Source organism: Sus scrofa, chromosome 6 (assembly GCF_054392235.1).
Source record: "Sus scrofa isolate SSC_HxYL_T2T_F1_AM1 chromosome 6, Sscrofa_HxYL_maternal_Yorkshire_Landrace_v2.0, whole genome shotgun sequence".
In the NCBI taxonomy this organism is placed as follows: domain Eukaryota; kingdom Metazoa; phylum Chordata; class Mammalia; order Artiodactyla; family Suidae; genus Sus; species Sus scrofa.
In genome coordinates, this window is record NC_139388.1 from 29,104,080 (window position 1) to 29,126,639 (window position 22,560).

General features: G+C 39.6%; 2 protein-coding genes and 1 pseudogene across 19 annotated transcripts in view; 2 read left to right on the forward strand and 1 right to left on the reverse strand.

Moving 5' to 3' along the window:
- TK2 (thymidine kinase 2) overlaps positions 1–22,560 on the reverse strand; it is a 1,024,677-nt gene that overhangs the window by 462,536 nt on the left and 539,581 nt on the right. The window lies entirely within an intron of this gene.
- The window catches only part of LOC146402263 (protein-serine O-palmitoleoyltransferase porcupine pseudogene), a 48,016-nt pseudogene that overhangs the window by 6,057 nt on the left and 19,399 nt on the right, over positions 1–22,560 (forward strand). For all 3 annotated transcript variants that reach the window (XR_014805776.1, XR_014805774.1, XR_014805775.1), the window contains one exon: positions 381–497. The product of XR_014805776.1 is annotated as a protein-serine O-palmitoleoyltransferase porcupine pseudogene, transcript variant X3 (transcript). The remainder of the gene's footprint in view (positions 1–380; positions 498–22,560) is intronic.
- CBFB (core-binding factor subunit beta) overlaps positions 1–22,560 on the forward strand; it is a 67,179-nt gene that overhangs the window by 5,843 nt on the left and 38,776 nt on the right. For 6 of the 15 annotated variants that reach the window (XR_014805801.1, XR_014805800.1, XM_084960175.1 and 3 more), the window contains exon 3: positions 381–497. The exons of 3 other annotated variants lie outside the window; for them this stretch is intronic. Coding sequence is in view for 6 of the 12 variants with exons in the window: in XM_084960175.1 (XP_084816301.1) it covers positions 381–497 (117 nt within the window). In the remaining 6 variants the exon portion in view is untranslated. Of the gene's footprint in view, positions 1–380; positions 530–3,727; positions 3,873–13,493; positions 13,582–19,717; positions 22,142–22,560 lie in introns of those variants that run through there. 6 more of the 15 variants (XR_014805804.1, XR_014805805.1, XR_014805802.1 and 3 more) reach the window with 3 other exon arrangements.

The window sequence follows — 22,560 nt, forward strand, 5'->3', positions numbered from 1 at the left end:
GGTATGCTTTAGAATTTAAAATATTTAGCTCTTCAGTGATTTTCACATTTGAAAATAACAAGTTTTTAAATTCAGTGATGGTGACTTCTGTTTAGACATGAGCAGTGTGCAATACTAACGTCAGCAAAAAATGTCCTGAAAGAAAGTATTGATTCCGTGTCTGATTTTATATTTAAGCAGCCAATGGCAAATGTCCTCAAAATGGAATCAGATGTTTGTAACTTAATACTTAAGAAAAATGATGAGTGCATGTTTTTTACTTTTAAGTAATCTCGGTACTGCTTGGCTTAAGACAGAAACTGATGTAAAAATAAATGACTGCCTGCATAATTTATGTAATGTCCTGCTCCTGATCCTGTTTGTATTGATTTTTCTAAAAGGCTTTTGTGGCCACAGGAACCAATCTGTCTCTCCAGTTTTTTCCGGCCAGCTGGCAGGGAGAACAGCGACAAACACCTAGCCGGGAGTATGTCGACTTAGAAAGAGAAGCAGGCAAGGTAGGAAACATTTCTTTGCAATTTGAAATTCTGTGGACTGTTTTCTATTAGACATTATCTGATGATTTACATTTTAATAAAGAAATCAGAAATCTGATTATATAGGCATATGATCAGATTTGTTTTCTTTCCATATTATAAAGATACAATGCAGTTTTCAAAAATCAATTATTTAGTGTAATTCCATTACTAATTTCACGTATATAACATTCACCATAGAAAGTTCTAGCCCTGAAGTTCCCTCTGTGGCGCAACGGGATCGGCCTCAAAGACAGAGTACTTTCTTACATGTAACATTTGAGACAGTTCCTTTAAGTGTTGACAAGAAGTTTTTTGTTTGGCTAAAATGTGTGTGACTATAGTGTTGTTAAAAAAATGAAATTTAGAGAAAAATGGGAAAAGGCTCTAGGCTTAAAATTTAATATTTAGAAGCAGTTCTTGGTTGACTAATTCTGTTAATATAGCAAATTTAATTTTGAGAAAAATAATATGAAAGTGTTAACTGAAAAATTTTTTTTGTTTTGAGGAAAAGCTTCTGGGAAAACAAATAAATGTCTTAAAATTTGTATGTTGGAAGTCTAGGTTGAGATATGAAAAATGCAGGTAGAAATGTTTAAGTTGAGAGCCCTATTCGGATCTAAATTAAATGTATTGTAGGGTTTTGGTGAAGTGTTAATAATATCTTGGATTGGTTCATCTTTCAACGTGAAATGTTCTTGAAATAAAATCTTTAAAGGAAAAAAAAAGTTTGACTTCATTTTATGCTAAGCATCTCTCCTGTTTGCTTTTCAATTTGTTTCCATAAATGTTTTTATTAACTTGCAAAATTACTTTTCTAAGTGTCAATGTGAATAACAACCTGCCGCTTTATCTGTAAAACATGAGAAGCAGCTAAATATTCCTTTGATAAACTTAAAACGTTTTTGTATTGGGCTGTATTAGGAAAAGGATTTTCTTATCTTGTATATATACAGTGAAGAGTTTTTTGTTCAATTTTGTGAATCAAGGTTTAATCTTTTGTCAGTGACAAATCAATTTTTTGATTGGGAGAGGAAAAATAGATTACAGAATTTAAAAATGATTAATAAGTAAGAAATTGGCTCTTCTATGTATTAGCTTGTTTTCCTGCAAGATTAAAAGCAAATGTTCTAAGAGTTCCTGTCGTGGCTCATCGGAAACGAATCTGCCTGGTATCCATGAGGACCCAGATTCCATCTCTGGCCTCGCTCAGTGGGTTAAGGATCTAGCAGTGCCGTAAACTGTGGTGTAGGTCACAGACGCGGCTCGCGTCTCATGTTGTTGTGGCTGAAGCTTTGGCTGGCAGCTGTAGCTCTGATTGGACCCCTAGCTTGGGAACCTCCATGTGCCTTGGGTGTGGCCCTAAAAAAGCAAGAAAAAAAAAATTTTTTTTTTTCCTTGTTGAAAATACTTCCTTGAAGTCTGTTTTACATGGTAGCTCAGATACTAAAGACAGAAGCTAAAAAAAATTCCTTTTCTCTCAACTTTTGTGCTAAACTATTTTAAGACTTCAAGATTAACATCTCAATGTTTCTGAAAGTTTCTGGTATTTAATAACTGTTGGCTCAAATTAATTTAATGATTTCTGTTTACTGGATTGAAGACTGTTATCCTTGGACTTAAGCTATTGAGATATTTTCAGTTATATGAGCCACAAGAACAAAAACATTTGGTGGTTTATTCTAGAATTTAGAGGGTATGTTTTCAAATAATCAGGAAAAGTGATTATTTGAAAACATACTGATGCAAGAAATCAAGAAACTTCTATTTTATTAATATTTGTTTTATGATTTTTTTTTCTGTAAAGGGCCAGATAGTATTTTCAGTTTTGTAAGCATATAGTCTCTATTGCAGCTACTCAGGTTTGCTGTTATAGTGTGAAGGAGCCATAGACAATGTGTAAACAAATGAACGTGGCTATGTTCCAAAGAAGGTAATGCTGGCAGAAATCTGTATCTTTCCCTCAGGTTTAAATCTGTAAATGTTTATGTATAGATGGTCTATTTCTCAAATATAATTTTACCAACACCTTTACTACACCTGTGGAGTCTACAGGAGAAAGCATTTTGAGGAAACAGACAAAAAAACCCTGCTAGTATATTGCTCTACGCCACTGGAATAAGTATGCCAGTGAATTTAAAGAAAAGATGGTGACCTGTGTTTTCTCATCCATAGAGCTCAGGCTACAGGGTCTCTTATTTCTTTCTCCTTTTTTATGTTATCTTTCTGATAACCTTTGGCATTTATTTCTCTCCCCATAGGACCAGGAGTAGAAGCAAAGCAAATTGAAAGAATTTACCTAAATGGTAATTATTTGCTTCTGCTCCTTGCATTGAATCTCAAATCAGTGTCTCTTTTTCCATGTACTCTCAACCTGCTTACCTCCTATAGCAGCTTAGTTCTTGTCCCATTCAAACCCGCCTTTGAGGAAATGAGTGGTTAAGCCTTTTGAGTTAGGCATAATGAAGTCCTGGCTTCATATATGTCTTCATTTACTTTTAGGTAACTTTAGAGAAGTTTTTAATCTTTATGGTCCTCGGTTATAATATGAGGTTAATAAATACCTCTCAGGGTTGCCGTAGTGATTAAATCAAATAGTGTATATAAAGTGCATAGCTCAGTCCTTGACACGGTTATTCAGAAATTCATTCATTCCTATGGCCTTTGTTGAACACCCTTTTTTTTTTTTTTTTTTTTTGCTTTTTAGTGCTGTATTCATGGCATATGGACGGTCTCAAGGCTAGGGGTCAAACCAGAGCTATAGTTGCTGGCCTACACCACAGCCACAGCAGTGCAGAATCTGAGCTGCATCTGCGACCTACGCCACAGCTCACGGCAACTCCAGATCCTTAACCCACTGAGCAAGGCCAGAGATTGAACCCACAACCTCATGGTTCCTAGTCAGATTCGTTTCCATTGTGCCACGATGGGAACTCCTGTTGAACAACTTTTATGTATGTTGAGTGAGCACCGTCCTTAGCACTGTAGATACATCAGTGAACAAAGCAAAGACCCTGCCCTAGAGGGTTTTTTATGGAAGGAATGGAGGAATAGACAGTATGCGTAGTACATAAATTATGTAATATGTTATAAAGTGGTAAGTGCTCTGATAACAAAGGAAAATTAGAGTAAAATAAGGGTTATCAATGAGTGGAAATGTTTACAGTTTTGAATAGAATAGTCTGGGTAAAAAAGTTCATATTTGAGCATAGACCCAAAGGAGATTAGAGAATGATGAGCCCTGCAGATATCTGAGGGAAAGATGTTCCAGACAGAGGAGACAGCCTTGTAAAGGCCTGAAGAGTGGGAGCTTGCACAGTGTGTTTGATAAATAGGAAGCAGGCTGATGCGGCTGGAGTAGATTGAGAAAGGAGGAAAGTAGTAGGAGAGGAGATGAGGGAGATAACAAGCAGCTAGTTTATATGACTGTGGAAAGCCATTGTGACAACATGGACTTTTATTCTGAGTGGAATGGGGCATAGTTTCTTTTTGAGTAGATGATGATATGATCTGCCTTAGGTTTTGAAAGGATCACTCCAGCTGCTGGGTTAATAGTAGATTTAGGGAGCGAGAGTGAAGCAGGAAGACCAATTGGGCTGTTGCAGTAATCTTGGCGAGAAACTAAGGTGGTAGCAGTGGAAGTGGTAAGAGGTAGTCATAGTCTGGATGTATTTTGAGATAGAGCCAACAAGATTTGCTTATGTATTGGATGTGGTATGTGAATGTAAAGAATGACTCAAGCTTTTTTGGTTAGAACAGCAGGAAACATACGATTGCTGTCATGTGAGGTGGGAAAAGCTGTGGGTGAACAATTGAGCAGTTTAGAACATGTGAGTTTATGGTGGTCGTTTGTTTCAGCTTCTATTTTCTCACTGCTTTTTCATAAGTGGCTTTTTCTTGGCTCAAGAGTTCAGTGGCTTTTTTTTTTTTTTTTTTTTTTTTTTTTTTGCCTTTTCACCTTTTTCTTGAGCCGCTCCCTCGGCATATGGAGGTTCCCAGGCTAGGGGTATAATCGGAGCTATAGCCACCGGCCTACGCCAGAGCCACAGCAACACGGGATCCAAGCCGTGTCTGCGACCCACACCACAGCTTACCGCAACGCCGGATCCTTAAACCACTGAGCAAGGCCAGGGATTGAACCCACAACCTCATGGTTCCTAGCTGGATTCGTTAACCACTGCGCCATGACGGGAACTCTGGCTTTTTTTTTTTTTTTTTTTTTTTTTTAAATCAACTTTATGAAGTTTAGTTTACTTACCAAAAAAATGTACTCATTTTAAAGAATAATTTGAGTTTCAACAAATGTGTGCACCCATATAAACACCACCCACAGTCTAGATAATGTTTCAGTTATCCCCAAAAGTCCCCTCTTAAAGGAATCTGAGAGTGGCTTGGCTGGGTGGTTCTGGCTCAGGGTCTCCCATGAGGTTGCAGTTAAGCTGTTGGGTCTGTGCAGTCTCTGAGGACTTGACCGAAGCTAAAGGATCCACTTCCAAGCTCGTTCACTTGACTTTTGCTGGGTGGTTTAGTACCTAGTCATGTGTTCCTCAACAAAAAGAAAAAGAAAAGAATGAAGTCACCCTGCTTTTTATGACCTGTTCTCTGATCTCTTGTGTCTTACTTGGCTCATTAGAAGCGAGTCAGCTAAGCCTAGCCCACACTAAGCAGGGAGGGGAATGGTTTATAGGAGACTGGGATCACTGGGGCCATCTGGGAGGCTGGCTATACAGTGTTCCCTTAAATTTGGTGAATTCTGAAAAATTTTAAATGCTAATAGGAAACAAAAGCTCCATGTTCCCTTTGGTTTGAAATATGGCTTTATGATCCAAGAAAATAAGCTTAGAAAAATCAGTCCTTTTATTCACTCTTTCTGCCTTTTTGTTTGTAGGAATATTTTCAGACTAAGGGTGTTCATGCAGTAAGGAAGGTCTGTTAATGGATAATTGACCATCAAGTCAGAACACATAATTTTACAGTCTTTCAGATGTATTTGAAACTTTTGTACTCAGGTATCTAGTGAGCTGTCTTTGTTGAGCTTTTTTTTTTTTTGGCCATGCCTGGGCACTTACGGAAGTTGCTGGGCCAGGGATTGAATCCATGCCACAGCAGCAAGCAGCCCAAGCTGTAGCAGTGACAGTGATGGATCCTTAATGTGCTATGCCACAAGAGAACTCCTACGTTGACTTATTGTTTTTGGGGGGCTGGGGTGGCACCTGTGGCATGTGGAAATTCCCAGTCTAGGGGTTGAATCAAAGTTGCAGTTGGCTGCCACAGCCAAAGCAGTGCCAGATCGGAGCCACATCTATGACCTATGCCACAGCCCATGGCAAGACCAGATCCTTAACCCACTGAATGAGGCCAGGGATCGAATCTGAATCCTCATGGATACTAGTTGGGTTTGTAACCTGCTGAGTCACAACCGGAAGCCTCTATATTGACCTTTTTTTTTTTTTTTGTCTTTTTGCTATTTCTTTGGGCCGCTCCTGCGGCATATGGAGGTTCCCAGGCTAGGGGTCGAATCGGAGCTGTAGCCACTGGCCTACGCCAGAGCTACAGCAATGCAGGATCCGAGCCTCGTCTGCGACCTACACCACAGCTCATGGCAACGCTGGATCGTTAACCCACTGAGCAAGGGCAGGGACCAAACCCGAAACCTCATGATTCCTAGTCGGATTCGTTAACCACTGCGCCACGACGGGAACTCCTATATTGACTCTTAATAAGGGTCTTTCTTAGAAGAGGTTTAAAATAATACAATATATTGGAAAGAGCTCTGGATATGAGCCAAAAGACAATCATAACTGTTTTCCTTACCTGTGAATCAGAATGTCTGCCTTATTCATATACCTCATGTGAAGATTAAATGAGGTACCAGAATATGCGAAAATGCCTTTTAAATTGTTAATCCCTACCCAATTAGCCTATTTGATGGGTTTGTAGGATGAGATTATAGATAATCATAGAGTTTTAGTACTATCAGGTGCCTTAGGTCAGTATTACTTCAGATAGCTGTACAGTGTTGGGAGACTATACATCTTTCCCTAGTGGTTTATCCTGGTATTTTATAAGCCTTGACAACCAAAATGTTCTTAATTCTTCTTTAATTTCAACTGCTTCCTGGAATTCTTGCTGTGGTGTTGTCTCTGTGGTGGCTCGGGTCCCTGCTGAGGTACAGGTTCAATCCCCGGCCTGGCCCAGTGGATTAAGGATCCAGTGGGTGCAGCAAAAAATAAAAAAACAAAAATAAGAAACTGCTTTCCTCTAGTTTAGCTGTCAGAAGACAAGGAAAGCAACAGGTCAGAATTTAAATCATTTTTATGTTAAATTTTTGTAGACTAGGCTTTCCTCTTAGAACCTATTTCCAGTTAATTTTTATTTCAAATAAATGCACATGACCATAAGATATTAATCTTTCATTTTTTATTTTTTTGGGCCACGCTCATGGCATGTGGAAGTTTCCAGCCCAGGGATCAGTCCAGAGACACAGCAGTGACAATGCCATATCCTTAACCTGCTGTGCCACAAGGGAACTCCACCTCCTTAGGTTTTTGAAGTAGTGATTGTTTATGCCTACTGCATGATTGTAGTTTGTAAGCATAGAAGTAAAAGGTTTGAAAATATCTTATGAACTACAAAAAAATGCATTTTATAATAGTGTTACTATTTGTTTATCATTTTTATTACGGAAATTGAATATACCATCTAGTTTTATCTAGGTATATCTAGAATATGCTCTCTGGTCCCAGAAAAAATAGTTAAACTCTTTATGATTGTTGCATTGCATTTGTAACTTATAATTTTAATTGATAGATAACATTAATAGCCGGCATTAGGAGTGGTTATGAAGTATATGTCATTAGAGTAGACACTTTTCCTTTCCTTTTTTTTTTTTCCTTTTTAGGGTCACACCTGCAGCATATGAAGTTCCCAGGGTAGGGGTCCAATCGGAGCTGCAGCTGCAGCTGCCAGCCTACGCCACAGCCACAGCATCGTGGAATCTGAGCTGCTTCTGTGGCCTATACCACAGCTCATGGCAGTGCCAGATCCTTAACTCACTGAGTGAAGCCAGGGATCAAACCCGCGTCCTCACAGATTCTAATTGGATTTGTTTCCGCTCTCTCACGAAGGGAACTCCCACTTTCCTTTTTAGGGCCAAACCTGCAGCATATGGAAGTTCCAAGGCTAGGGATCCAATCAGAGCTGCAGCTGCCAGCCTACACCACAGCCACAGCAACGTGGTATCTGAGCTGCTTCTGCGACCTACACCACAGCTCATGGCAGTGCCAGATCCTTAACCCACTGAGTGAGGCCAGGGATCAAACCTGCATCCTCATGGATGCTGGTCTTGTTTGGTAACTGCTGAGCCATGATGGGAACTCCTCCTCCACTTTTAAATATTTTTATCAAGTTATGTGTTTTTTTGGGTCTTTTTTGATTTTTTTTGTCTTTTTGCCTTTTTTAGGGCCACTCGCGCGGCATATAGAGATTCCCAGGCTAGGGGTGAATCGGAGCTGTAGCCGCTGGCCTACACCACAGCCACAGCAAGGCGGGATCCTTAACCCACTGAGTAAGGCCAGGGATCGAACCCGAAACCTCATGGTTTCTAGTCGGATTTGTTAACCACTGCACCACGATGGGAACTCCATGTGTTTTATTTTTTTCTGACTTTATATTTAAAAGTCTTTTAGCATTTATTTTCATCAGCATAAAATGACAAAGCATTGATTTAATCATTGAAGGTAGACTCTTATTTTAAAAGTCTTTTGCAAAAGTCTGTGACTGCTTCTTCTGGAGCATTTTGCTTACTTGCTTTAAGGATCTTTGTCACAAAATAAATATTGTGTCTGTTTATATACAGTTCACAATTTGGCAGAGTTTAGAGGACTCCTTGATGTTAGCTTTGAGAAATCCAGTTTGAGCTCAGCAGCAAGTTCCTTTTCTTCCTTAGAGAGCCCAGTCACTCCAAGTAAAAGATACATGTGGTAACACTTCGGAATGTGTTTTATCCCCAAGAGAAATTGAGGCAACTTTATTTACAGCTAGCTTGTCAGATCCGGACTTTAAGTATTTCAATTCTACTAAAATATGAAATTATTTTCCAGCACTTAGTTATCAGTAGTTTAATGCACTGAAATAAGTAATCTGGGTTTTAAAAAATATAAGTACACTCTGTTAATAATCATAAATTTTAGAACTGGAAGCCTATGCTTATATTTTTAAAGAAAAGGTTTTATTTTGATAATTTTAAAATCCAAGGAGAGTTGACTGACTTCATGAATAAGTAATAATGTTTAAAAATTAGAATGTCCTAATACCTTTCAGTTATAGTTACATTGATTTGCATATATGGTCAGTGTTCCTCTGAAGTTATTTTAAAATAATATGCTCTTTTTTTGTGTTCTCTTTTTTCTTCTAGTTTTATTGAGATACAGTTGACATATAGCACCGATTTTTTTTTTTTCCCCTTCTGTTGAATTGGATTATTTGCCTGGATTTTTCTTTTAGTGTAAAGATAAAATTTCAGTCTTGGCCATATCTCAATTATATATTCCAAGTTAGAGAAGTCAGAATAACATGTCCGAGGGAGACATCCTTAATTCTTCCTCTTTTTGCTTCTACTTCTTACCCCAGTATTTTTTGAAGATTATTTCAAACACTGTAAGGGTAAAGACTATTGAAATGTTAGCAACTAAAGAAGTCAATTTTTGGGAAGGACTGCTGTATCCTAGCTTTACTTCCTAGCCTTTTCTCTCATAATTGATTTTTTCAAATGTCATTATTGAGATATAATTTACATACACCAAAATTCACTTATTTATTTTTTGTCTAAAGCCACACCTGAGGCATAAGGAAATTCCCAGGCTAGGGGTCCTATTGGAGCTGTAGCTGGTTGGCCATTCTCCCCTGCCCCCAGCCCCTGGCAGCTGCCATTCTGCTTTCTGTCTCTGTGAATTTGATTACTCTAGGTACCTCATATAAGTGTAATCCTATGATATTTGTCCATGTGATTGTAACTGGCTTATTCCACTTACCATGTCTTTAAGGTTCATCCACGTCGTGTCAATGCAGTGTTTTAAAGTAACTGTTTTGTGGTGGTGCAGCAGAAACAAATCCGACTAGGAACCATGAGGTTGTAGGTTCAATCCCTGGCGTTGCTTAGTGGGTTAAGGATCCGGCATTGCGGTGAGCTGTGGTGTAGGTTGCAGACTTGGCTCAGATCCTGCGTGGCTGTGTCTGTGGCCGGCAGCTGTAGATCCGATTCAACCCCAGCCTGGGAACTTCCATATGCCGTGGGTGTGGCTCTTAAAAGAAAAAAATAAAGTAACTCTTTCCTGACAAAAGACATAAGGAAAATTTGGAAAATAGACTTTTAGAAAAGATGTCAAAATTATTAATAACTTACTTCTTAGAAAGCCATTGTTAATATTTTGTTATATTGCCAGTCTTACTTTTTTCTGTGTATATTCAAATTTTATTTATTTTTTATTTTTGTATGGCTGTACCCACGGCATGTAGAAGTTCCTGGGCCAGGGGTTGAATCTGAGCCGAAGCTGCAGCCTCATGATGGTTGTGGCAAGGCCGGAGCCTTTAACCCTCCTGTGCTGGGCTGGGATTGAACCTGTGCCTCCAAAGTGACCTGAGCCATTGCAGTAGGATTCTTAACCCACTGTAGTACAGTGGGGCCTCCTGATTTTAAAACAAAAATTATGGTACTTGATATAACATTTACTTTTTATTTTTGGATTTTCTGCACATCTAGTTAATTGTCAGATTCTTCATCTAACATTAAAAATTTTGTATTTCCTGATCTTACTGTTATTACTAAAGAATAGAACATTTAGAAATAAATAGATCCTTTGTATAAGAAAGCAACAACAGGAGTTCCCGTTGTGGCGCAGTGGTTAACGAATCCGACTAGGAACCATGAGGTTGCGGGTTCGGTCCCTGCCCTTGCTCAGTGGGTTGGCGATCCGGCGTTGCCGTGAGCTGTGGTGTAGGTTGCAGACGCGGCTCGGATCCCGCGTTGCTGTGGCTCTGGCGTAGGCCGGTGGCTACAGCTCCGATTTGACCCCTAGCCTGGGAACCTCCATATGCCGCGGGAGCGGCCCAAGAAATAGCAACAACAACAACAACAAAAAAGAAAGCAACAACAAAATGAATATCAGTGTTAATTTTTAGAATAAAAATGTGAGAAATATGAACATGGGTGTAAATAAGGGGCACACATGCAATGTTCATCCACATAGGAAATGTTTCTAATAAATCTAGGAAACATTCAGTCAACCCATACACATGGCAATCATAAGAAAAAAATTTTTTTTTCCTACAGAAAATTTTGGGCATTCTAATAAAGGCATTTGGGGTGCACAGCTGGGGACAGAAAATGTTTATTAACCACCTCTGAATATATAGGACTCCCTTAGCTACTGTGTACTTTAATTTCCTCATTAAAGAACTAGAATAACCTCATTAAAGAACTAGAATAATAGGAATTCCCACTGTGGCTCAGCAGGTAAGGACCCAGTGTTGTCTCTGTGAGGATGCAGGTTTGATCCCTGGCCTCACTCAGTAGATTAAGGATCTGGCATCACTGTAAGCTGTGGTGTAGGTCACAGATTCAACTGGGATCCAGTGTTGTGGTGGCTGTGGTGTAGGCCCCAGCTGCAGCTCCAATTCAGCCTCTGGCCTGGGAACATATGCTGCAGGTACAGCTGTAAAAAGAAAAAAAGAAAAAAATTAGAATTATAATAGCAAATAGTTCTGCAGCACTGGCTATGTGCCAGGTGCTGTTTTAATAAATACATAGATAACTCAGGCTGATGCTTTTTTGATATCCATTTTACTAGTAAGGAAGCATTTGTAAATTTCAATGCTTTATAGCTTGAGCAGGCACAGAGACTTTATTTCTTTGCTATCACTTCTTTTACACTTCATTTTCTGCAGATTAAAAGCCACAGACTAACTGTGTTCATGTTATTATAGACAGTGAGTTAGTAGGAAGTTTAATTATTGTTACCTTATTTTATGAAAGTATACAATGTAAACAGTTGGAAATTGTTGTCTATTATGACCTTTTAGTTTAGGCTGGGCCTTCTAAAGTTCATGTGTATTTAGGAGCCAAGAATTTAAAGTAATACCTAAAATGTGCCTTTTGGGGAGTTTCTTTCAAAGCTCAGCGGTAATGAACCCAGCTAGGATCCATAAGGACATGAGCTCCATCCCTGGCCTTGCTCAGTAAGTTAAGGATCCAGCCTTGCCGTGAGCTGTATGTAAGTTACAGATGTGGCTCGGATCCTGCATTGCTGTGGCTGCAGCTCTGATTCGACCCCTAGCCTGGGCACTGCTATATGCCATGGGTGTGGCCCTTAAAAAAAAAAAAAAAGGCCTTTTGGCAGTGTAACTGTGCTTTTAGGACTTATGCTTTGCTGTGCTATATTGTATGTCTTAAGGAGAGGGCCAAGTCTAGGAATGGTTGGCAGGTTTTTATGGATGAAAACTTTTTTCCATGTATACAGTCAATACTGAGCCCGTTTGTATTTTAAAACTTCAGATGTAAAGGCAGATTAATCTTTGAATTAAAGAGTAGCTTAGGAGCCTGTGGCTTCAGCATTTCCATTAGGAGAATTTAGATGTTGTCAAATAAAATATTCTGCCCATATTAAATGATAATTTTCTAATAAGTCTGGCCTTGCTTGGAGAATATTATTTTAAATAATGGCCCTTTGAGAGAATCCTAAATTTTTTCAGGGTATTGCTTATTCTAGCTTTTCAGACCTGGCTTGCCATCCCTTTGCTATCCAGACCATTGCTGCTGAGCCTTTTTTTTCCTCCTTCTTTTTACACTTGTACCTGCCACACATGGAAGTTTCCTGGGCCAGGGGTTAATTGGGAGCTGCAGCTGCTGACCTACGCTGCAGCTTGCAGCAATGCCAGATCCTTAACCTACTGAACAAGGCCAGGAATCAAACCTGCATCCTCATGGATGCTATGTTAGGTGCTTTTCTTTTTCTTTCTCTCTCTCTCTCTTTTTTTTTTTTTTTTTTTTTTTTTTGGTCTTTTTAGGGCTGCACCTACAGCATATAGAAGTTCCCAGGCTAGGGGTCCAATTGGTGCTGCAGCTACCAGCCTATGCCACAGCCACAGCCACGCTGGATGCAAGCCGAGTCCACAACCTATACCACAGCTCATGGCAACACCAGATGCTTAACCCACTGAGCAAGCCAGGGATTGAACCCAGGTCCTCGTGGATGCTAGTCACGTTCTTTACTGCTGAGCCACAATGGGAACTCCTATTTTGGGTTACACTGATACACAGCAGGAACTCTTGAGCCGTTTTTTAAAAATTTTTTTAATTTTTAAATTTTTGTCTTATTAGGGCCGCACCCTTGACATGTGGAGATTCCCAGGCTAGGGGTCCAATCGGAGTTGTAGCTGCTGGCCTGTGCCATAGCAATGCCAGATCTGAGCCACATCTGCGACCTACACCACAGCTCATGGCAACACCGGATCCTTAACCCACTGAATGAGGCCAGGGATCAAACCTGTGTCCTCATGGATGCTAGTCAGGTTCATTAACTGCTGATCCACAGCAGGAGCTTCTGAGCCATTTTTCTTTTTAATTGCCAAAAAAAATTCACATATCATAGAATTCACTATCTTATCCATCTGTACAATTCAGTGGTTTTTATTATATTTGCAGTGTACCACCTTCATTATCCCTAATTCATAACATAACATTTTTAGAAGCCTGGACCATTTAAAATACATTTTGACAATCTGCAAACTAGTTTTTATGGTGATCACCACCATCAGTAATAGATATATTTATATCATCGCTAATTCTCTAGTCCTGCATTATGGTGAAGTCTTTTATTTGATATTGGAACACATTTAGTGATAGCTTGATTTTACAGCCAAGGAAACTGGGGCCTGGAGACGCTAAATAAATCTTCAGAAGTCTTGTAATCTGTTTCCTAGGTAGAGCCAAGATCCAGACCCAGGTCTTTTTCATACAAGAGTCTGTTCTTTGCAGTTTACCGCACTGCTGCTAATAAATAATCATTAGGTAAGTTGCCAGAAACTCCACATACCACCTTCCAAAGTCTTCCAAAGTTATTTTGGTCCAAGTTATTTCTCCCATTAGAGGGAATGAATAACCATTCTTTTTTGGGGGGTGGGGCCCCGTACCTGTGGCATGTGAAAGTTCCCAGGCCAGGGATGGAACCTGAGCCACAGCAACAACCCAAGCTGCTGCAGTGACAACACTGGATCTTTTTCACACTGCACCACAGGGGAACTCATAACCATTAATATTTTAATATGGTCATTTTAGACCTCATTTTGATGACTTCAGAACAGTCTTTAACGTCCATGTTTTTTCTTTCAACCCTCAACTTTTCTTGAATTATTTTTTCTAACTGGGAGTGTGAATAATATTTGCAGTGATAGGAGTTCAGCTGTGGCTCAGTGGGTTAATGAACTGGCTCATCTCTGTGATATTGCCAGTTCAATCCCTGGCCCAACTTGGATTCAATCCATGGCCCAGGAACTTCCATATGCCTTGGGTGTGGCTGGGAAAAAAAGAAAAAAAAAGAATGGGTTGATATTTGCAGTGATAATCAAGCTCCTGGAAAACACATAATCAATTTTTGTGTTAATTTTACGTTAATAATTTGGTGATGTAAGCTGTAATATTTTTAGAAATAATTCTTACAGAGTTGACTCAAATGGATAACAATAAGCGTCTGCCTTTTTTATTTCATGACCTTTTTTTTGTTCTTAATGAAGAAACAGAGTTGAAGTTCCTGCCGTGGTGCAGTGGGTTAAGAATCCAATTGCTGCAGCTCAGGTTGCTGTGGAGGTGTGGGTCCAATCCCTAGCGCAAGTGCAGTGGGTTAGAGGATCTGATGTTGTCACAGCTATGAGTTCAGTCCTGGCCCAGGAACTTCCATATGCTGTGGGTATGGCGATAAAAATTTTTTAAAAAAAGAAACAATTTTATAAATTAATTTTGTATGCTTTTCACTTGAAATTATTTCTCCTAGGTCAGAACATTTTAGGACTTTCTTAAACACGCATTGTTTACTTTTTTTTTTTTTTTTTTTTCTGGCTGTGTCCAGGGCACGTAGAAGTTCCCAGGCCAGGGATCAAACCCATACTATAGCAGCTACCCAAGCCACTGCAGTGACAACACTGGATCTTCAGTCCACTGCACCCCAAGGAAACTCTTGCATTGTTTACTTTGAATCATAGAATGAAGATGGCAAAACTAGTTAAGCTGTCTATTTTGGGAGGAGGGGGAACTATTCATATGATATTCTAAAGTCATGTGAAGAGTTCTGTATTATTTATTGTTCTAGATGCTAAGGGTTTAACCACGAAATTGACTCTCTAGTCTTTTTTTTTTTTTTTTTTTTTTTTTTTTTTTTTTTGCCTTTTCTTGGGCCACTCCTGCGGCATATGGAGGTTCCCAGGCTAGGGGTCGAATTGGAGCTGTAGCCACTGGCCTACGCCAGAGTCACAGCAATGTGGGATCTGAGCTGTGTCCGCAACCCACACCACAGCTCCCGGCAACACTGGATCCTCAACCCACTAAGCAAGGCAAAGGATTGAACCTGCAACCTCATGGTTCCTAGTCGGATTCACCAACCACTGTGCCATGACGGGAACTCCTCTCTAGTCTATTTTTTAGGGAAATAGTCTGCTTTTACATACCCTGTGATACTTAAAAAACATTAATAATGTAGTCCATTAATGCAACTGTGGTTTGGGTGAGTTCTGGATGCTAGCTTGTACCACTTACAAGCTGTAGGTGAATAATTTTTCAGTTTTGATTTCTTTTAACTTTTTTCTCATTGGAGGGTTGTAAAAGTCAAATAGGACTTGGAAAAGTTTTGAAAGCTGTAAAGAATTTATATAAACTTAGAGTGGTAATGTTCATTACCCTGAGTGAAAAAGTGCCAGGAAGAGAGAATTAAGGAATGAAGGGAGCTATATGGAGCTGTTCTAGGGTGGGGCAAGGACTTAAGCAAAGTCAGTTCAAAGTAGGTGTTTGGAGTTGCACATTCCAGAAATAGTGTTCAGTGTCTCACAGTGTTAAAGTAAGAATATAAATCATATTACAAATTACCAAGATTTATTTTATTTTATTTTTTTAAATTATTATTTTTTGTCTTTTTGCCATTTCTTGGGCCGTTCTTGCAGCCTATGGAGGTTCCCAGGCTGGGGGTCGAATCGGAGCTGTAGCCACAGGCCTGCGCCAGAGCCACAGCCACACGGGATCTGAGCCAAATCTGCAACCTACACCACAGCTCACGGCAACGCCAGATCCTTAACCCACTGAGCAAGGCCAGGGATCAAACCCGAAACCTCATGGGTCCTTCGAATTCGTTAACCACTGTGCCACGACAGGAACTCCTTGTTTTATTTGTTTTTATTTTTTATTTATTTTTTGTTTTTTTAGGGCTGCATCTGAAGCATATGGAGGTTCCCAGGCTAGGGATCCAATCGGAGCTACAGCTGCCAGCCTACGCCACAGCCTCAGCAACACGAGATCTGAGCGGTGTCTGTGACCTACACCACAGCTCACAACAACGCTGGATCCTTAACCCACTGAGCAAGGTCAGGGATTGAACCTATGTCCTCATGGATACTAATCAGATTCGTTTCCACTGAGCCACAACAGGAGCTCCCCAAACTTTAGATTAGACTAAAAGTTTTCAGTTTAACCAAGCCATGTCTGTCTCAGAGTATGAGTGTTACTGATGCATGAGCATCTTCTCAGATGGCTCACAGAAAAAGTGGCTCTTCCACACAGTGCGCCATCATTGTTTCTAGGTGGAGCATTCTTATGAAAAATGATGTTTAGTGAAGACTTAACAACACATGACATTAACTCTAAGTGGGACTGTACAGTAAAACCAGTATAATATTTCAGCATGCTTTTTGTGTTATAAAATGTGATACAATGTGATTTTTGTTGTCATTTAAAATGCCTTATAAAATGTCCCAAATTAGGTGAGGTTATTCTATGTATTTTATTTTTCAAATGTATTTTTTATTTAATGCCTTTTCCCTTTCAAAGCCAGTTACCTTTTCATTTTTAAATGTATCTTATAAAAGAGTAAATTAAAAACATATTATGGTTTTAGGAATAATAATAAAAGAAACATCCATGTACTTTCTAATTAAGTTAAGATATAGTATTTCTTGCATATCAAAAGTACAATGAGGGAGTTCTCCCATGACTTAGAGGGTTAAAGATTCGATGCAGTAAACTGTTGTGGCTCTGGTTATAGTTGTGGCACAGGTTTGATCCTTGGGCCTGGGAACTTCCGCATGCCACAGACACATCTGAAAAAAAAAAACCCAAAAACTACGGTGAGGTACCACTTCACACCAGTCAGAATGGCCTTTTTTTTTTTTGTTTTTTTTTTTGGTCTTTTGTTTTTTTAGGGCCACACCTGCAGCATATGGAGGTTCCCAAGCTAGGGGTCTAATCAGAGCTGTTGCTGCTGGCCTACATCACAGCTCACAGCAACGCCAGATTCTTAACCCACTGAGAGAGTCCAGGGATCGAACCTGAAACATCATGGTTCCTAGTTGGATTCATTTCCCTTGCGCTAGGACAGGAACTCCAGAATGGCCATCATTAAAAAGTTTACAAATAGTAAATGTTGGAGAGGGTGTGGGAAAAAGAGAACCCTCATGCACTGTTGGTGGGAATGTAAAGTGGTACAACCACTATAGAAAATAGTATGGGAGTTCCTGTTGTGGCGCAGTGGTTAACGAATCCGACTAGGAACCATGAGGTTGCGGGTTCGACCCCTGGCCTTGCTCAGAGGGTTAAGGATCTGGCGTTGCCGTGAGCTGTGGTGTAGTTTGCAGACGCAGCTCGGATCCCGCATTGCTGTGGCTCTGGCGTAGGCTGGTGGCTACAGCTCCAATTAGACCCCTAGTCTGGGAACCTCCATATGCCGCAGGAAGTGGCCCTAGAAAAGGCAAAAAGACCAAAAAAAAAAAAAAAAATAGTATGGAAGTTCCTTAAAAAAGTAAAAATAGAGTTGCCATATGATCCAGCAGTCCAATCCCATTCCTGGGCATATACCAGACAAAACTGTAATTCAAATAGATAATACACCCCTGTGTTCATAGCAGCACTATTTACAATAGGTAAGACATGGAAACAACATACATGTCCATTGATAGATGAATGGATAAAAAAGATGTGGTATATATGCAATGGAATATTACTCAGACATAAAAAAGAGTGAAATAATGCCATTTGCCACAACATGAATGGATGTAGAGATTATCATGTAAGAAACAAACAGACTCACAGACAGGACAGGCTTGTAGTTGCCAAAGAAAAGGGGGGTGGGGTAGGGAAGGAGTGGGAGGTTGGGATTAGCAGGTGCAAACTGGTATATATAGGATAGATGAATAGCAGAGTTTTACTGTATAGCATAGGGTACTATATTCTATATTGTATAATAAACTGTAATAAAGACAAATATGAAAAAGAATACATTGGAATTCCTGCTCTCATGCAGTGGGTTAAGAATCCGACTGCAGCAGCTCAGGTCACTGCAGAAGTGCAGGTTCTGTCCCTGGCCTGGCACAGTGGGATAAAGGATCCAGCCTTGCCGCAGTTGCTGCATAGGTCATAGCTGCAGCTCAGCTTCAGTCACTGGTTCTGGCCCAGGAACTTAAATGTGCTGCAGGTGTGACCATTAAAAATATATATTGTATATGTTTATATACCTATACATACACATATGTAACTGATTCACTTTGCTATACAGCAGAAATTAATGAAACATTGTAAATCAACTATACTTCAGTAAAATATTTTTATTGATATACAGTATTTCTACACTAGGTAGTAGTATTTCTACTGCATTAGAACTGTGACATCTAGTGTGGTAGCCACTAGCCCACATGTGACTATTGAGCATTTGAAATGTGCCTAGTCTAATTGACATGTGCTGTATGTGGAAAATATACACATTGAATTTTGAAAACTTAGTAAAGGAAAAAAATATAACAATAATTTTTATATTGCGTACATGTTGAAATGGTATTTTAGATATATTTGGTTAATGGCATTACTGTAATTAATTTCACCTGTTTCTTTTTAGTATTTTAAACATGGCTGCTAGAAAATTTACATTTATGTATGTGAGTTGCATTTGTGGTTCCCATTATATTTCTTTTTTTTTTTTTTTTTTGTCTTTTTGCCATTTTCTTGGGCTGCTCCCGCGGTGTATGGAGGTTCCCAGGCTAGGGGTCTAATCGGAGCTGTAGCTGCCTGCCTCCACCAGAACCACAGCAACATGGGATCCGAGCCGCGTCTGTGACCTACACCACAGCTCACAGCAACGCCGGATCCTTAACCCACTGAGCAAGGCCAGGGATTGAACCCACAACCTCATGGTTCCTAGTCGGATTCATTAACCACTGCGCCACAACGGGAACTCCCCCATTATATTTCTGTTGGACAGTGATGCCTTAAAATACTCCACTCTCCTAGATCCTGTTGTGTAGCACAGAGAACTCCATCTAGTCACTTGTGATGGAATGCGATGGAGGATAACGTGAGAAAAAGAATGCATATATATGTGTGTGTATGACTGGGTCACTTTGCTGTACAGCAGAAATTGACAACATTGTAAATCCACTAATATAAAAAATTTTTTTAAGAATACAAAATACTCCATTGTTCCTATTCCCCCCTCCACAAAAAAACTTCTCACTATCTTGATTGATGTATTTATTCTCTTACTTTTCTTTATCATTTTATTTTTATGCATATATTTCTAAACAGTGCATTGTTTCATTTTGGAAAACTGCATATAGCAAGCACAAACTTCATGGCACTGTAAATAAAGGACCATAATGTCATTTCTGCATGAAAGTTCATAGAAGATAAGTTGAACAAAATCCCACCGCCAACTTTGGATTCAACTTCCCTGTGAAATTTAAGAGCCTCTCTGTGGAGGTTTGTGAGCAGAGTTCTGACTGGGTTGTGAAAACTTGGGGTTCATTATAGATTTGGGGAGCCGGCACAATGTGAGCCAGTGTTCACAGTATGCTGGAGGTATGGAGGAAGTAATGATTGGAGAGAGGGGGCTACTCTGTATTTCTGAGTCTAGGCTCACCATGACTTACCTTTTTTTTTTTTTTCTTTTTTTTTTTAACAGGAGGTTTTCCATAACTGTTTTCATCTTACAAAACAGAAACTCTAGGAGTTACCATTGTGGCTCAGGGTTAATAAACCTGATTCCATGAAGATGTGGCTCCATGAAGATGTGGTTTTGATCCCTGGCCCCACTCTGTGGGTTAAGGATCTGGCATTGCCATGAGCTGTGGTGTAGGTTGCAGATGTGGTTTGGATCCCATGTGGCTGTGGTGTAGGCAGGCAGCTACAGCTCCAACTGAACCCATAGCCTGGGAACTTAACATATACTGTAGGTGTAACCCTAAGAAAAATAAAAAAAATAAGAAAACCCCAAAAAACAAACAAACCCAACAACCAAAAAAACTCCTGAAACTCTATACTCATTAAACTGTAACTCCCCATTCCCTGACTCTCCCTTCCCATTGCCACCATTCTTGTGTGTGTGTGTGTATGATTTTGGCTACCCTAAGTATGTCTTATAAGTGGAATCATACAGTAGATGTCTTTTTACGACTGCCTTATTTCACTTAGTATAAAATCTGGAAGATTTATCCATGTTGTAGCATATTGTGGAGTTTCCTTAAAAGGTTGAATATATTCTGTTGTTGGGGGGAGGGACAAATTAGGAGCTTGAGATTAACATGTACACACTACTGTGTATAAAATAAGTAATCAACAAGGACCTATTGGAGTTCCCGTGGTTGCTCGGTGGTTAACGAATCCGACTAGGAACCATGAGGTTGCGGGTTCAATCCCTGGCCTTGCTCAGTGGGTTAACGATCCGGTGTTGCTGTGAGCTGTGGTGTAGGTCACAGACACGGCTCGGATCCCACGTTGCTGTGGCTCTGGTGTAGGTCGGCAGCTCAGCTCCGATTCAACCCCTAGCCTGGGAACCTCCATATGCTGCAGGAGCGGCCCAAGAAATGGCAAAAAGACAAAAACAAAAAACGAAAAACAAAAAAAAACCCAGGACCTACTGTATAGCTCAGGGAACTCAATATTCTGTAATCGCCTATATGGGAAAAGAATCTGAAAAAGAGTAGATAGATTCACTTTGCTATAAACCTAAAACTAATACCACATAGTAAATCAACTATACTCCAATATAAAATAAACATTTAAAAAAACCTGGGAGTTCCCTGGTGATCTAGCAACCTGGGTTCAGTCCTTGGTCTGGGAACTAAGATCCCACATCAAACTGCTGCATGCCATGGCCAAGGAAAAAAAATTAAACTACTTGCTTTCACACACACAGAAGTTGTATGTATGTACAGATGACATCTTACTTATCTATTCATCCGTCATTGGACACATGAGTCTTTTGCACATTTCAGTTATTGTGGATAACACTTGTGAACAGAGGCATACAAATATGTCTTTGAGATCCTGCTTTTAGATCTTTTAGGTGTATACCCAAAAGTGGAATTGCTGGGTCATACGGTAATTCTCTTTTTAATTTTTTGAGGACTTGCCATACTGCTGTCCACAGCAGATGTTTTCTTTTATATTCCACAGCAATGCACAAAAGAGTTCCAGTTTCTTGTCCTCGCCAACACTTGTTTTCTGTTTTTTGTTTGTTGTCTTTTTAGGGCTGCACCTGCAGCATAGGAAAGTTCCCAGACTAGGGATTGAATCAGAGCTGTAGCCGCTGGCCTGCACCACAGCCACAGCCACGCCAGATCTGAGCCATGTCTGCAACCTACACCACAGCTCACAACAATGCCGGATCCTTAACCCACTGATCAAACCGGGGATCAAACCTGCGTCCTTGTGGATGCTAGTCAGATTCATTTCCGCTGAGCTATGACAAGAACTCCTGTTTTCTGTTTTTTGATGATAACAGTTCTAATGGGTGTGAGGTGGTGTCTCCTTGTAGAGTTTAAAAAAATTTTTATAACAGCTTTATTCTTTCTTTAGTTGAAATATAGTTGATGTACAGTATTACGTAAGTTACAGATGTAGAATATAGTGAGTCACTTTTTAAAAGTTATATTCCATTTATAGTTATTATAAAAAGTTGGCTCTATTCCCTGTGTTATACAATATTATCCTTGTACTTATTTTATACATAATGTTTCATCATAGATTTGATTTGCATTTCCTGGATGTTTAGTGATATTAGGCATCTTTTCATGTATTTATTGGCTGTTTATGTATCTTCTTTAGAGAAATATCTATTCGAGTCCTTTGCCTATTTTTGAATTGAGTTGTTCGGGGATTTCTTTGTTGTTGAGTTCTGAGAATTCTCTATGTTGGATATTAATCCCTTAATAAGTGTATGACTTGCAAATATTTTCTCCCATTCTGTGGGTTGCCTTTTTACTCATTGTCTTTCGATGTGCACATATTTAAAATTTTAGTGAAGTCGAGTTTGTCTGTTTTTGTTGTTCTTACCTGTGCCTTGTCATCGCCAAGAAATACATATAAATCCAGTGTTATGAAGCATTAATCCTTGTGTCTAAGAGTTTTACAGTTTTAGGTCTTTGACGAGTTCTGAAGTAATTTTGTATATAGTGTTAGGTAAGGGCACAGCTTTGTTCTTTTGCATATGGATAGCCATTTTCCTTGCACCATTTATTAAAGGGCCTGTCCTATCCCCATTGAATAGTCTTGGCACCCTTGTCAAAAAATGGTTTGACTGCATATGTGAGGGTTTATTTCTGGGCTTTCCACTGTAATCCATCAGTCTGTATATGTATGTCTTTAAGCCAGTACTACACTGTTTTGATTACTGAAGTTTCAAAATCAGGAAGTGTGAGTCCTCAAGTTTTGTTCTTTTAAGATTGTTCTGACTATTCAGATCCCTCAAGATTCCACATGATTCCATCCTGAAGCCAAAAGGATGGGCTCTCCTTTTGGTTAATC